Here is a 16287-nt window from a genome sequence, read left to right as displayed (position 1 = left end):
GAGAGGTCGCTCCGGATTCGTTGTCTCCGGGTGATCAATACGCGAGCGACTCTTCCCTGTCGCTCTAGTAAGGTCGCTCCAGTAGGGTGATCAGAGCGACTTGGTGGTGTCGCTCCGGACTGGTCGCTCCCATGCCTTGCTCGCCCAATGACCACTCTAAACACTCCTTTTTGAGCTCCAAATGCCTCTGAAAATCCCACCAATGGTCCTCTAACTCATCCATGGTGCTCTCCAACACCTGATATGTACAAATGCAATGATATGCAACCTAAATGTGCCTAAATGATGCTCTAAATGACCAAACCATGCAAGAATAAGAAGTTAAAAACATGTAAATTCACAAGATATCAATGGGTATGTAAAAAGTAGACTTGACATAAGTTCTTTTGCACAATTGCACTGCCCATGTTGTCAGTGACAACTTGTCACTGAATCCGTTTATTCACAGTTTGTGTTTATTGAGTAAAGAAAAAAAAAAGGAAGGTGTCGCCTAAAACCTGCATATCGAAGTTGGAGATTTATAGATTATCTTGTTAACGCAAATAAAATCCAATAAGCACTATGTCAGACCGCCTTTGAATTCGAACTGATTTAAAACCCCAAAGTTAACACACTGCATATAGATGTATAGCTTCAAGCCTTCAAACATGATATTGTGTGTGTTATCGCATTTGTGTGGCCACCCTCTAGTGATTTTTTTGTTCCCAATGACTTCATCCCATATGGCTGATGAATGGCTCTGGTTCTTGAATAATTTTGTCTTTATTTTGGTCCACCGTTTTGGCCATTCTTATCACTTTTATCCATTGAATGGCCTTATTTCGAATTTTGATCACATCCATCGTAACTGTTAATGACACCGTGGTTGTAAATCATACTACATTGTGTCATTCCAAATGTGTTAAATGATCCATAAAGAGATCTGGAGTGGCTGGATGGGTCCCTTAACACACATGTATTCTTTTAGTAATTATCGATGAACATTGGGTATTCCAGGTTTTATGCACGCTTGATTATTATATAGGTGAATTTGCATGTCGCTTCAGGTCTCATTAGTGAAAAAAAAAAAAAAATCAAATTGAGCAATATTTTGCATGAAAAATACACTTTAATACTTTGTGTATATGATTAATGATTATCATCATTCAGTTTAAAAAAAAAATGATGACACGTTAGAAGCCTTTTCTTTTGTCTTTATACATTTGATTTTATTTATCCTCTTTATGCATAATCTATATAGACTAAGAATAATCTTCTCTATTAAACTGAAGTACATAATAGAAACGATCATTAGTTTCCCTCTTATTTACACTAGAATGCCACTGCAATAATTATTGAACATATATTTAAGTTTTTTTTTTGTTTTTTTCTTCTCTTTTAATAATAAATTTCCTAAATTAATTATTACCTAAAATAAATTAATCGCCAACAATAAAATTTTATCTATATATATATATATATATATATCTATTATTAAAACAAAAGTAAAAATATAGGTTTACCCTAAAATTTATAAATTATTTACATATCAATACCACTGAAGTAATAACTACTCTCTTTTCATTAAGACACGTCATCATCACCTGTGAAACCACAGCTTGACACTTCAGTTTATATTGTTTCTGCTTCTTCTAAATAGGGCGTTTAAACTATGGACCCAAACACATCTTCGGCTCATTGAGCGCTCCTTCATATGTCTGAGATGTCACACATAAATGGGCCATACTGTGTCATTACATGAACCTAACCCAAAATCTAATTTAATTTAAATCTTTTATGTTAGGCCCAATCTTGAAAAGCCAGATTTAGTACATAGTTGTCGTCTCCATAACCCTAAATTTGGATCTCTCTGACTCTGAAGATGAAAGAACATTGAAACGCCTCCGATTCACATAAACAGTTCGTCATTAATCTTCTCATTTGGTCTCATTTAACGCGATCATCCACTACCTCTCATTAATTTCCCACCACCGCCATCTTTACCTCCTTCGCAATCTCTCACCTATAAAAAGCATCTCCTGCTCCATGGTCATTACATATTCATTACGCTATTCTTCTCTACCCACAGACACTAATCTTTTAAACCATAGTTACCTCCCAGATATTGCTTTCCGATTGGAAGCCCGGAAGTTGTAGTTACACATTTCAGCTCACGGTTACTGAGTTCAATTTCTTTTTTTCACCATAAGTCATTTAGTGTTTCCTGGATCTTTGGTCGCAACCAGCCACTACTTGGACTGCATGTAAGTCATCCTAAATTTCTCTCATCCTTCGAATCTTTATACAACCGAAGACTAACAAGTTTTGTTGTTTGTCAAAGGGTGGAGACAACCATCCTGGAGATGATATGGCCTGGAGAAAATTGTGTTTCATGCAAGTACTATTTTAGTGACTTCTCCTCAATCAACAAGCACCCCTCGAAGATAATAATGAGGTGTCTGGACCTGGAGATGCTGTGCATACGACATGGAATCCAAGACTGAGATTATTGATGATCCGCAGCGCTAAAGCACTTTGGAACCCATCCAAGAAGGCCCATAATTCTTAGTTTCCTGAATGGTTCACTTTACAGGAATGTATCTATCGTTTCCACCTATGCTTTATCTTATTTCGCTCATTTTATGTTTTCCAAATAAGGGTTAGGACTTAGGACACTTCAATTCTACCATCCAGTTTTAACATTAGTCTCTTTTTTTGGTTATGTTACTTAGCTAACCTGCAGTTTTAAATATTACATCTTATTACTTTCCAGAAACTTTTTAACTAAAGTCCACTTCCGAGAAAGCCACACATCTATATATAAACGCAGGTTATACGTTAACTATAATTTATATCAGGACAACTCTCTAACCATTTGGTGATGCACACCCATGATCGTGATATTCACTGTTAACACAGATCGTAGCTCTCTACTCTGATCAAACTAAGAAACCTTACTTCCAATATATCTCGGTTCCACATGATCATTACATATAGAGTAAACTATAATTTAGATCAAACGTGAGAGCATTGGGTGATCCACGTTCCTGATTGCCGGCAATGAAATTACTAACATGTTATCAGACCTTTAATTCATAATAAATTTTGACAAATGGATTCTTTAATGTCTTCCGTTAAAATATAATCCAATTATGCTTAGCAATATAAATGGAAAACAAACAGCCACATGAAACCATTTATAAAACAGCATATAGCCGGTTGGGTTTTTGCAAATTCAGATGTCTTAGTAAGCTCTCTGCAGCTCACCTATTTCACGTACACTGAACCACTGGCTCCTATAAGCAAGAGAAAATCAGGCCGTAGCAGATACAATCGAAGCACCAGTTCAGGAAGGGTTAGAACAATAGGTAAAAGTTTCGCCCGTACGAACACCATCTCATTGTCACGAATTATTATAGATAGTCCAAGTAACAAGAAGATCTGTTTGAAGGTTTCAAACCGGTAAGACCTCATGCGTCTTGCAATATGTGGCCGACATTAATTAATAAAATAAACGTCCACAACCGGGAGCTTCATTGGGTTCATCCAAAGCCGGGACTAACTCTACATACGGTCACTTGGAATCACTATGTGCCTTCAACAACTTATCCAGACGAGCATGAAATATAGCAACACATCTAAACTACAAATAAAGGGCCCAAGAAAAAAAAAACGAGCAACAAATTTAACAGAAAACATATGCTCTCGAACTATCAACGGGAGCACAAGACATTTGCAAAAAAATGTTGCCAAGCCTTCCCAAATAAAAAGAGTTATATCAAACACACATTTCTTACACGATGAGGACCAAGATAATTTAAAAATAAGAAAAAACCCAAAGATCACAAAAACAAAAACGCAAAGTAATTAACCCGCGCGAAGGGCGGCTAACCCCCTAGTTAGTTATAATTTATAAACTATAAAGAAAATGCCGATTAGTAAAATCCAATCCATTGCAGACTATACTAAACCAAGATGCATCTTCTGTGAAATTAATATATGGTTATGTGTATATAATTATAATATGTACGTACAACACAGTCCAAATTTCAATCAAATTTTAAGCATTCGTAGAATTATAATATAGACCGGTTATATTGTCTTATATATTTAACTAGGTTGAGACCCGCGCCTTGCGCGGGATGTAATTATTCTTGTAATTAAGATATAGTTTAAGTAAATATATATTATTTGTGAAATACAGTTTGTGGATTTGTTATGTAATAACATTTTTTTCGTAGAAAACAATATTAGAGAAAAAAATGGTTTGGTAACCAGTGCATGGAAATAAAAAAAAGGCTTCAAATTAGCCATTTATTAGTTTAACATTATAATTAAAATAAACTTAAACGAAAAACATTAAAAATCCAAAATAAAAAACCCTGAAATGAAAAACAAAATAACAAAATAACAGAATCCGTAACACTTTCAGCCACTTCCACTCTTAAGATTATTCTTATCTTTTCCAAAGTCTTCAAGCTCCTCAATTTGAAATCCTGAATACAATAATAAAATACATGGATAAGAGTTTGAAAAACGGCCGGATAAATGGCTAATAACAGACATCGGTTAGGAAGAAAGCATGTATGAATAAATTATACCTCATTCTGAATGCTTGAATTTCTGGAATTTCAGGTTCAAACAACAGCTTCGATAAGCCTTCGTAGCTACTCACGTGGTTTAAATGTCCTGCACATAAAATACATATAATACAACTATGAGCAAACACTACATATGAAAAATAATTTTAAAAATGGTTTGTAAGATACCTTCTCCCCATTCAATACGCCAAAAGTTCAAAACACATAGTACAACAGTAGCAACAGTAGAGTTCCAGTAATGATATAACTGAAGAGCTATATTTCCATAAGCAACACACCTTACTTGAACAAACCTATCATTAGTTTGAAATTAGATTATAGGATGCTTAACTACATATAATAAAAAATCATAATCAGTTCTATATAGTATAAAGTACTAACTCGATGTTGATCAAAGTGAATTGCATTCTATGGTTTAGCCCGTATGGAATCCCATCAACCCCTTCTTCTGCGTATATGTCCAAATTACCTACACCGACCAGAGCTCCATACAGATCTAAAAATTGTTAAACAAAATTAACAAATTAATTAACTAAATTCCTCTAATATGTGGGGGGGGGTCTCAAAATATAGTAAAGAATTATATATAAATAAGACATACAATACCTATAGAGTACTTTGGATGGGCAAGACCACGATTGACGTTGAGAAAATTTGCAAAACAATAATAGTTGCAATAGGGAAGTGGTTGAATTCTTGTAATCAACGAAGAGCTTGTCAATTTAATATGGAATCGGTTCTTGGTAAGCCTTGTCAAACCTGAAGCATGAATTACTTTGAAATTCTGGATTTCAAAACAATCACCTTCATCCATCGTAATCGCATTATTATCCAACTCTTCATACAAAGTTGCTTCTATTGTGGATCCCTGTTTTAACATAATATATAAAATTAATACCAAAAAGATATAACAATACATTGAACACAATAACTTAATATATAGAATTGTAAAATATACTGTCCAACTTTTCTTACTTTCTGATCACCAAGAACCATGGCTGTTTTTCTGAACATTGTCGTAGTTATTGTAGACCACTTGGTTAGCACAGTAACACGGACTGCTAGCTTATTTGTGGAGTAATGCAAGTCTCCCAAAAACGAAAGAACAGCCATCGAAGACAACATTACAAAGATATAACCAAAAGTGTTTATTATTTCTTGTATAACATTTTAGGTTGCATCTCTTTCTTATATATACAGATCATAATCAATGTAGTTAACCTAGTTTCTCTCCCACGGTTTACATATCTTGTTTATAGAATAAATTAAAATATATATTGTTACTTAATCAGTATATTTCAATGAATATGTTTGCTCTTATTTTTTCCAATCTCGGCGTCATGTTTGTATACAAATGAACAAAATGTGGATTTCTAAGGATCTTGGTATTCATTTGCATTGTAAATTACTTGCTCATTTCAGGGAATATCAATCAATTACAACTCTTCAATAATAAATTTAGGTTAAATTATAAACCAAAATATTCGGTCATTTATTTCTGCTGAGATAAGTATCCAAAACTTCCCTTAGCAAGAAATTTAGAAGAAGCATTTAAAAATGTTATTCATTTTTTCTATGTGGAGTTTAATTCTTACTGTTTTTCCTGTTACATGGACATGATTTAAATTGTAATATATTTTCTTTTCAAAAGAGGTGGTGTCCACCTTAAATTATGAAGGAACAACGCTTATAAGATTCTATTAAATATAACAATTTGGGAGATATAGGAAAAAAATTAAGGTCGAACTACCAAACATGTAAGTTGCCAAAAATCCTACAAAGTTTAAAGGAAACAGTAAATAATTGAACGTATGTGGATCAATATACTTCCATATGTGGCGCAATAAGAGATGTTTATGATTCGTTTGAAATTATAATTATTTCAAAAATAGAGTATAATACTAAAGTTTTAACAGTATGATTCTAGGTCATGCATCTGATTTCCATCTATATCAAAATAATAAAATAAGTACAAAGGACTTAACATCGTAATATTAAAGATTGTTAAATTTTGTTAGTGTTAACTATTACATTTATTAACATGTAAATACTCTATTATAATTACAGGTACTTGCTAGATCAAGACGACTACGTATTGGTTACTTGTAAGGCAAGGAATTTAGATTAATTCTTACTAATATGGTGCATGTGAAAAACAGAACATCTCTGTTTTAAAATAAATCGATGAAAGTCTAAATATCACGAATTTCTGAAAACATAACAATATTTAGAACAGTCTTAAGATCAATGTCAAAGATAAAATGGTCAAGCAGATAGACTTAATAGAAAATTGAAAGACGGTATGTGTTTGACTGTGTAGCTTTTCCGCTGTGCTGCTTCATGCTCATTCTCGCCATTGTCCATCAGCAAAATAGTATTCTTCCTATTATGTGGTCGTAGAACAACAGTTATAAGTAGTCAATATAAACTTAAAAGTGAAGAACAAACAAACAAAAGAGAGTATTCATACCTTTTTCAGAATAACGATTACGGTCCCCACACATACACCTATACTTCATGGCGATTTACAAACAGATTCTGGAAAACCTCCTTGAATACTACATTCATGGTTGAAACTTGAGATTTTCCATCTTTGTCAGTAATCAGAATCTTCAATCCCTTCCTTGACTTTACCCTAGACACAGCCACATACAATTGCCCATGTGAAAAAACAGGTCTAGGTAGATACAGCCCAACATTAGCAAGTGTTTGACCCTGGCTCTTATTGATGGTCATAGCAAACGCTACTTTCAATGGAAACTGACGACGCCTCATCTTGAAAGGGACTTAGAGTCTGTGGGCGTGATCAGAATGCGGTGTAAAAACACCTTCTCACCAACTCGCTTTCCAGTAATTACTTTGGCTCCAATCAGATGATCTGCCAATTGAGTTATCTGTAGTCTTGTACCATTACATAAACCTTCTGTCGGATCTAGATTTCTTAATATCATAACCGGTGTACCAACCCTAAGCCTTAGCGCATGATTAGGTAAACCCGAAGTTTTGATACTATTCAAAAACTCTGGAGAGAAGATAGAGTCATCTTTAGAGTTCTTATCAGTTGGATCAATACTATCTGAGCTCAAACAAATTCTCTCATCACCTAAAATAAAAAAGCAAGAATAAGACATTACCATACATGAAGATAATGGAAGAAAATAAAAAACTTGCTACACAAAAAAAGTTCCAAAAAACATAAATATAAGTACCTGTTAGACGATCAAGCATGTAATTGTTAATAACGTCAACATCTTCGTTGGTAGGACTCAGTATAGCTCTTTCCTGGAAGAATAATGGATCCTTCGTATCTTTGAAAGTATTGCCATAAACTGCTGATACGATGCCCTCAATAGGATCTTCGCAGTTGTTTACCAGAAGATCTTTGGGAATATCAATCATAGTTTCTCCACTGTTAGGGTCATTAATCTTTCCATCACCTAAAGCCAAAATCCACTCTGAAAATTCTTTAATCTCCTCAGCTTCTTGACAATCAGGTTCTGAAAAAAGCCTCATGTTCTTTGTTAGCTGTAACACTTTGCAATGCTTCCATAAATATGATGAATTGATAGACGCCATAACAATATCAGCCCTGTTCCCTTGTGGAATGACTGGTAATATCTGTCGTAAATCTCCACCAAAAACAACAACTTTGCCACCAAATGATTTTTCATCAGTATTCTTCATAATGTCACATAAAGTACGATCAAGGGCTTCAAAGCAATGCTTGCTCATCATAGGTGCCTCATCCCAAATAATCAGAGAAGCCCTCGCAACTAATTCGGCCTGATGGCTTCCAGGTTCTATATTGCAAGTAGAGAACTCATCTGGATTAATAGGAATCCCAAACCGAGAATGGGCGGTCCTCCACCTGGCAGCAATAATGAGGCAATACCGCTAGATGCAACATTGAGAACCACATCACCCTTTGATCGGATTGCAGCAGAAAGAATATTCCATAAAAATGTTTTGCCTGTTCCTCCAAACCCGTAGACAAAAAAAACTCCACCTTGACCACTCTGGACAGATCCTAAAATATCATCATAAACAGACCTTTGCTCATCTGTTAACTGTCTTATCCACTTGTCATGATGAGCTCGTAGTTCTTCTCTTGGGTAGTTGAGCTCTTCTTGTAAAAGCATGTTGTCTGCTACAGAGTCTTCGATAAATACGGGTTTTGGCATTGTCTTCCATTTATCCAGTGAACTATTCTTCTAACGTAAAATCTTTTCAATTAAAACTAACGTTGCATTCAGAATTTCTTCCTCGCTCAATATAAGACCTGGTACAAAAAACATTTGATTAGAGCCAAAATTACAAAGTAAGGGATGACTATTTAACGTGGGTTACAACGGCTAACCAGAATTTCGACGCTTCTTCCGCTCGGAATATAGGATGTCCTCCGATAATAAATCCTTTGTAGAATCCCACACTAATCTTGGCGTAGAAAGAGATCCAGATAATAACATCTTTACAAATAAGTGGCGCACATACCCGCTGGATGCCCAAAAAGCACATTCCTTTAGACCTTCAATATACTCTTTATCATCGTCTAACAAACCAAGTGCGTAACATGCATCCTCATAGCTTGGTAAAACGACGCCGTTAACTGTCTTGATATCATCGTAGGACCTTGGACCTTTTACCTTGTTAAGCAACACTCTTAGAAAATATAGTTGACCAGAACTTGAAGAAACAGGAGCCAACCTTCCAATTGCAAAACCTTTCTTCCTTGGATTCCAAACCTTTTCTTTACTATCATATACAAACTTGGTTGGCAATTCTGCATATGTCAACTCTCTAGCTTCTGGGTACCTTTCACAACAATCAAACCAAGCCAAGAACATTGTCTTTGAAAGATGAGCTCGCGCCAATACACTTTCCACAGTATCACCCTCTTTGTAAACTACCGGTTGTTCTCCCTCGAGATGAAAAGTAAGGTACTCAACTGGTGTAGAACGGTATTGTGTTGGATAGCCAAGAATCCTCCATGTTGATTCGCAAGCTGATAGATACCTATTTAGTAAATAAAAATAAAGAACAATCAAGGCTCACAATTAGCGTTCCAAAACATTAAAAGATTATACATCTAATGATGATAAACATACCGCGCATCAAAGTACTTCTTAATTTCATCAATAGTTGGTTCCACTCCCTCTGCAGCTGCTGTATCGCCTTCTACGGCTGATGTGTGTCCTTCTGCACCCGTACTATTAGTAGACTCTGCTGTTACAGTAGCCTCAACATTAGCCTTCTGAGTAATGGTTCCTGTGATTCGGTCTTGGCCCTTGTTAATGTACTTAAATAAGTACTTAATAGATCTTGACTGATTACACCATTCCACATTAATATGTGCATTATATGCAAGTAACAGCTCTTTGTTGTATGGAACCACGAAACGATTATCACATTGAATGCCTTTCTTCTCAACATAGGCACCATTATCTCGTCTCCTATACACAGGGTATCCTTGGGAATCCATAGTGGTCTTTTCGACGTGTTTCCTAGGAAAAAACTTGGTACACTTCCCATCTTGCATACAAGGAGAATCTCTGTTAACCTTTCCACATGGACCGTGAATCATCATGTCCTTCACAATGTCATATAATTTAGGTTCTTCAGATTTATCAGGAATTTCAGCAGATATGAGCCGATCAATATCATCAGCATCTGGAAGTTTGTGCTTGGAGTCCATGAACAATAAAATATGAGCATGTGGAAGTCCTCTTTTCTGAAACTCAATAGTATAAATTCCTGCACACACAAAAGAAAAGTAGCAAGTAATCATATGCCCAGAATCTCTTTATTATTAGAATCTATGTATTCAAATAAAAACTACAAATATTAAACTCCTATAAACAAAAATGTAAATTTATGACCGACAGTCTAAGTGTTTTTACGTACCAGAAACTGTCTTTCCAAGCAATTTTTTCTTTGTCAGATCATCCATCATGTTATCCAGTTTAACTTTAAAAAGTCTACAACACAACTCTGGTCTGTCCTCAGATTTAAGGTTGTACTTCTCAAAATACCTCGTCAGCTCGGGCCATTTAGGATTACATGTGAAGGTTATAAAGAGATCTGGAAAGCCAAAATATTTGCATATAGACATTGCATCCAGATACATTTTATGCATATACCTTGGACCACCCGTGAATGACGAAGGAATGATGATACGATTCCCTTCAATGGACACAGTGGAATTACCAGCATCTCTAGCAGCCACAAACTTGCTAAACTTCAACGTCCTTAAGTTTGACTGATTTTTCCGTATATACCTAAGACGATGGCTTTCGATCATAGTATAAGCATCCACCAAAAACTGCTGGAGCAAATGACGTGAAAGTAGAAGAACCTGAGAACCAACTTCACGAACCATAATTCGATAAGCCAAAAACTCCCTCATACTTATATTTTTTTTTTTTTGTTGTTGACACCCGTGTACCCATTTTGGATACCTAACCGAAAGCCATCTTCTCCGTAGGGAAATATGAGTGGATATTGAAGTGGAAGATAGCACGGATGCAGCTCACAGATCCTTTTCAGCTTTCCGGAATTCTTTTCTAGAATAACATCACGTTTGTCCATATTTTCCTGAAAATCACCAACCACTAATGCAGCAACTTCAGAAGAAGTAGGTAGATTGTATACATGACCATCTTTGAGTCGACTGTTGATTAGAACCAGAGCTAACTCCTGACGTTCTTCTTCATCATTAAATCTGTCCTTAGCACTCCTGAATGTCTTGACATGAACATTAAAGTCCCGTAGCATGTTCATTAGCGCCTCAACCAAGTCTTCTCTAATCTTGCTTTTCTCTGAACTCCCACTGGACATAAATCAACAACAATATAGAAACAATACGGAAGTGAATATTTCAGTAGGCATTGGTAATTAGCGCAATATTTTATATAACACCGTATCTGTGTAACGTACCTCAAAGCAGCTATACGGTTTTGAACTTCGTTTTGGGTATCATGAATATATAGCTGGGAGAACTCAGCAGATTCAGTGGGTTTAGGCTTCATACTACCAATCAAGTGGCAATTCTCCCCATGCAGTTTGAATACCTTAGGACCTTTCCCGAGATTGACTGAATTGTCAATCTTACCTCCTAGAGATGTAAAGGAAAACATCATATTTAGAGCTCTAATATTTTGTTGGTAATGTCTACTGATAGCATCATCCTTTGTATGCAGACTCTGCAAAGAATTCTGGTGGTTCTTGTAGTAGAGGAAGCTTGATTTTTCCTCGCATACAACACATAGTAAAAACAGGAATACTTGCATGCCTGCTCTTACCAACCCGTTCATTATACCAAAAAAGAGCTCCACATTTTCCACATTTATAAGTTAGATCACCATCATCTTTATAATCTAAAAAAAAAACAGGTCTCCACTTAAAGTTGGACCACACTGAAGCTTAAAATAATATGGTGTCCTTCTTAACTCGCATTAAGAAATGTTTTGCTTTTATAAAATATTAAACGTAGCCGTCTCTCTTTTATCCTTACTTGAGACAACAGGTCTCAACTTTAGCGAGGTCGTTGTTGGTTTTTCCTTTGCAACACCTAAAATACATGTGAGTCGAACCCATGTAATATTGAGAGGACAAAATCAGTATAACCCAAATAAAATAGGTGGTTACCAATAAACATTGGATATGAGTTCTTAATTATAATGACACAGACATATGGTATTTATATTATTGGTTGGATAGTGTTCTAACAAATATTACAATACACGTACCTTGTGCTTTAGTTTTCTTAATGCAGACTACTGGTGTTGTTGATGTTTTTGCTGGAATTTGCTTATTCAAACGACTTAGCATCTCTGCAAAAGCTTTTTCCGCTTTTGAAACCAGATCAAATTTCTTCTGTGCATTGCGTTTATCAACTTCCGAGTTGATGTCATCACTTGTATCTGAATCAGACAGAATCTCGCCACCTTCATTACTCGAACAATCCCATAAATCATCACCACTATCTGAAACTTGCGAATTAGAGTAACAAATATTTCAATCAGATTATTTTGTTTTACAATGCTCTCTATGCTTCAGTGAATAAAAAAGTAACATTACGGTTCTTATTCAAATAATCAAATAAGAAAGTGACCTGATGAATCAGAGTCCACAGTAATGGCTGTTGATGTATACTCTGAAATTAAGAGATTAGTAGGTGTAGAGGATATAGGACCAGTATTGCTTTCTTTGACAGTAGGCTGAAATGTGACTTGAGAATCACCGTTGGTTGCTTGAGAAATGTTATTTGCTGGGTTTGAAATCTTTTTAGAGTTACCAGCGGTGCAAGTTGGCAATTGGAATTTTTGACCCGCGCAAAGCATCCTTTCCAACTCAGCCTTCTCCAATCGTCTGCTCTTGTTTTTGGCAGAAACAGTTTGTTCTATATATAACCAAAGAGTATAAGATACAAATTAATTTGTGGTCCCAGAAATAAAGATTGTCAAATAATGATGGATGCTCTGTCCAACCGACTGTTTGATCACAGTCGAACAACACATTTAGAGAAGGTTGGGGGTCGTAACAATTGTACCTCCGTCAATTGATCTGGCTGAACCTGGTAGTGTTGATCCTACAGATTGGACGTTCACAATCTCTGATTGAGTCACCTCTGGGCTTCCAAATTCCGCATTTTTACGTTTTTGAAGCAATTTGAGACGCCTTTCTGTTCTTGCATCTTTTGTGATGTTGTTACTCGAATTTGTTATGTCACGTAGAGCATCAGGAAGACGCTCTCCACTTATGTTTGTCTCTGCAGTATCATAGAATTTCAGATATTATAGTGCAAAATACATAATTTCAACTGCCAATTATATTAAGTAACAGTGTACCTTGCTTTCTTCTCTTCGCATGCGTAGCTACATCTGTGTTTTCGCCCCTTTTCTTCTTAGTAGTTTTGTTCATATCGAGTGAATTGCTTTCTGTTCTTCCAGAGCTCAAAGGTTCTCCTGTAGTTAAGGGTTTCAGTATTAGGCAAGGGTAACAATAGAGCTTGTATATGGTGCATCGTACTCAATAATATTTTTTATGGATTTTTAACTAATTGGCACGGGTCTGCAATGGAAATTCTAATCAATTAGTAGATATGCTCAGGAAACTCCGCACCTTAGTCAATACAATGCTTACTATGCATTGTGTTTTATTTTATAGTATAATAAATGAAAAGGATGCTTATACTTAATAGTTATAATTTAGATACAATAAAAGATATTCTTGAGTAAATGGAGAATACTATTCAGTCACTCTCAAATGTCTTATAAATATATAAGAAGGCGCAGATCTCTAATTATATTTCACATATAGTTTCATTAATATGAGGAAAACAGTATTGATTATTAGATAGCTATCGTTTAGATAGCAAGAGAACTGTTTTATTATCTTTTAGTTGAATTATTAATTAGGGCTTTTTCATGACCACGTATGTACTCTACTACTTTTACACATATTCAAGTTAGTGATTTGATCTTTTCCATATAAACAATTTTATATTTATTCGTGAATGAAAATGTATCTATTGAAACAGTTGTAATATTGGATTTGTCTTTCAAATTGGTTATAGGAATAAATGTGTAGAATTTAAATAATAAAGGGATAAAAGTTATAAAAATGTAGAGGCTTCATATTACCAGAGGAAAATTCAAAATGCAAAAACATGAATCAAAGAGAAAAATCCAGAAACTAATAAGTAAGAAATTCAAGCAATAATGCCAAACTTGAAAGCAATAATAATAAAATTCAGAGCGAAGCCTCTACTCATCAACTCGATCCACCAACTTTTCAGCCACTTTTTTCATTCTTCTCCTGCTTGATTTTGATGGTACCCGCAGACCTTGTAACAGAATTCTGATCAAAAGCATCCTCCAAGTTAATGATTGGTGATCGCATCCGCTTAGCCGGTGTCAGATCACCGGTTTTATCCGACTGAGACGATCCGCCATGCAACATCAGGGACCCCTTCATAATAATAAAAAAATACTATCAGCTTTCAATAACTAACTATGTGCATATCTCCAGAGTTGTTTATAAAGTATATAATTTTCATGATACGACCTCAGGTGCATCAGACAAAGCGGAATATGTCCCTCCAAAAGTGTTCTGACTTTCCTAGGATATAGAAAATAGAAATGTATATCATAACAAAAATGAATATTATAAACCATTTTAGAACAACTGAATCCATTGAAACACATACAGTTGGTGATCCAATGGCGTCGAACTCGTTAATGTTTGACATGATCTTGAGAACTTTGTAAGTGGGATGCTTATATAAATAATTCTCCCTTTCAATTCCAATCTTGAAAAGAAGAGTTTTCCCAACCAAATCTTGAAGAATCGGTGGCAACATGTCAGGATCCTGTATCTTTTATACAATCACGTAAATCATAATAAGTTTCAATATATCTTTCAATTGATAAAAAAATCAATATATAAATTATAGAAAACAATAATACCTCATCAGTAACCGGACCAGTCAGCTCAAGACATGGTTCGTGTAGCAGTTGCATGGCAAGATTATCAAACAACAAGAACTTGGTGTCATTTGTACTGTCAAGTACAACCAGATGCAACTTGTACCTAAGTAAATAAAAAAAAATGTTCATATTAATTTTTAAAATATAATGAGCTTTTTCATTCATATATGATATATTTTATTCAACTACTATATACCTTGGCAATAGTTGTGGATTTTTGTCTTTGCACTTGACACAATAGTAATTATGACCACTAACATTGAACTCGTCTCCGTCTTCAATGTCATTAGGCACTGTCAACACCTTCTTTGCAGACACCTTACAACTTAGGTAGTACCAACCCATGTCAGAATCAATGGCCCCAATTGAAGCCATTACAATACACTTCTCCACCTGTGATATGAATATTTAGATTGAGGCAGTTAGTATTTTCCTTAATGCTTCACATATTGTAAAATGATTGGAATATATCAGGAGATCCTCTATACCTGTTTGGATTCCAGAACCTGAGAAATAGTTTTCCTAGGGGTGTGACGAAAAAAGTCATCCCTTTCCTTAACAGTAGGAACCACTGCATTTGACTTGGAGTCAACAATGGCCAATGCCAAATCATCCCTTGGTAACCTGTTAATCCAAAAAAGTTGGGTCAGGTCAGATTATACTACGCGACGTTTACCAAATACGTATTATATGTGTCGAACATAATATAAATCATAAACTCACAGACTCATGAAGGCTTGGACCTCATCTATATGTCACTACAAGAAAACACACCGAATTCCGACGGAGGTTCCGACGGTCACCAAGGTCGTCGGAAATTTGTGACGGAATACTGACAAATTTCCGACCAAATCCAAAAAAATTAAGTCGTCGGAATTCCGTCGGCCATTTCCGAAGGAATTCCGACGAAATATGGTTCGTCGGAATTTTCCGACGACTTTTCGACGACATTCCGATAAAAAATGTAACCGTTGTAGTCGTCGGAAGTTCGTCGGTATATTCCGAGGAATTTCCGACGACATTCCGATTAACAGCAAAGTCGTCGGAATTCCGTCGGTATTTTCCGACGGAATTCCGACGAACCATGTGACCGTTACCGACAAATATATATGACTGTTGTATAGCCGTTTGAGATTGGACAATTCCGACGGAATACCGACGGACTGCTTTACATCCGTCGGAATTTCGTCGGAAAGTCGTCGGAGGTCCGTAAGCAATTT

At 35.6% G+C, this 16287-nt stretch overlaps 2 protein-coding genes, 1 long non-coding RNA gene and 1 pseudogene across 3 annotated transcripts in view; 1 reads left to right on the top strand and 3 right to left on the bottom strand.

The window, feature by feature from the left end:
• The window catches only part of LOC106338639 (probable glutamate carboxypeptidase 2), a gene marked incomplete at its 3' end in the record, with an annotated part of 4754 nt that extends 4531 nt beyond the window's left edge, over positions 1 to 223 (bottom strand). Inside the window, exon 1 of the mRNA XM_013777572.1 lies at positions 101 to 223. Coding sequence (XP_013633026.1) covers positions 101 to 223 — 123 coding nt within the window. The remainder of the gene's footprint in view (positions 1 to 100) is intronic.
• A 1571-nt stretch (positions 224 to 1794) lies between these two features.
• On the top strand, positions 1795 to 2701 carry LOC106340118. Its single transcript, XR_001269307.1, has 2 exons — positions 1795 to 2243; positions 2321 to 2701. It is a non-coding gene; the product is annotated as an uncharacterized LOC106340118 (long non-coding RNA).
• Positions 2702 to 7088: 4387 nt separating this feature from the next.
• Positions 7089 to 13347, bottom strand: LOC106338638 (the record flags this gene model as incomplete). Its single annotated transcript, XM_013777571.1, is given in 14 exon segments — positions 7089 to 7366; positions 7369 to 7683; positions 7790 to 8443; positions 8446 to 8764; positions 8823 to 8859; positions 9072 to 9593; positions 9686 to 10331; positions 10482 to 10991; positions 10994 to 11406; positions 11496 to 11785; positions 11787 to 11953; positions 12326 to 12562; positions 12691 to 12978; positions 13129 to 13347. Coding segments are annotated over 14 exon segments (4895 nt in total), but the record flags the coding sequence as incomplete, so codon positions are not given.
• Positions 13348 to 14372: 1025 nt separating this feature from the next.
• Positions 14373 to 16287, bottom strand: part of LOC106341474 — an 8749-nt pseudogene continuing 6834 nt past the window's right edge.

Source organism: Brassica oleracea, chromosome C4, assembly GCF_000695525.1.
Source record: "Brassica oleracea var. oleracea cultivar TO1000 chromosome C4, BOL, whole genome shotgun sequence".
Taxonomy (NCBI): domain Eukaryota; kingdom Viridiplantae; phylum Streptophyta; class Magnoliopsida; order Brassicales; family Brassicaceae; genus Brassica; species Brassica oleracea.
The sequence above is the reverse complement of the archived record's forward strand: the minus strand, read 5'-3'. Positions and strand labels throughout refer to the sequence as shown.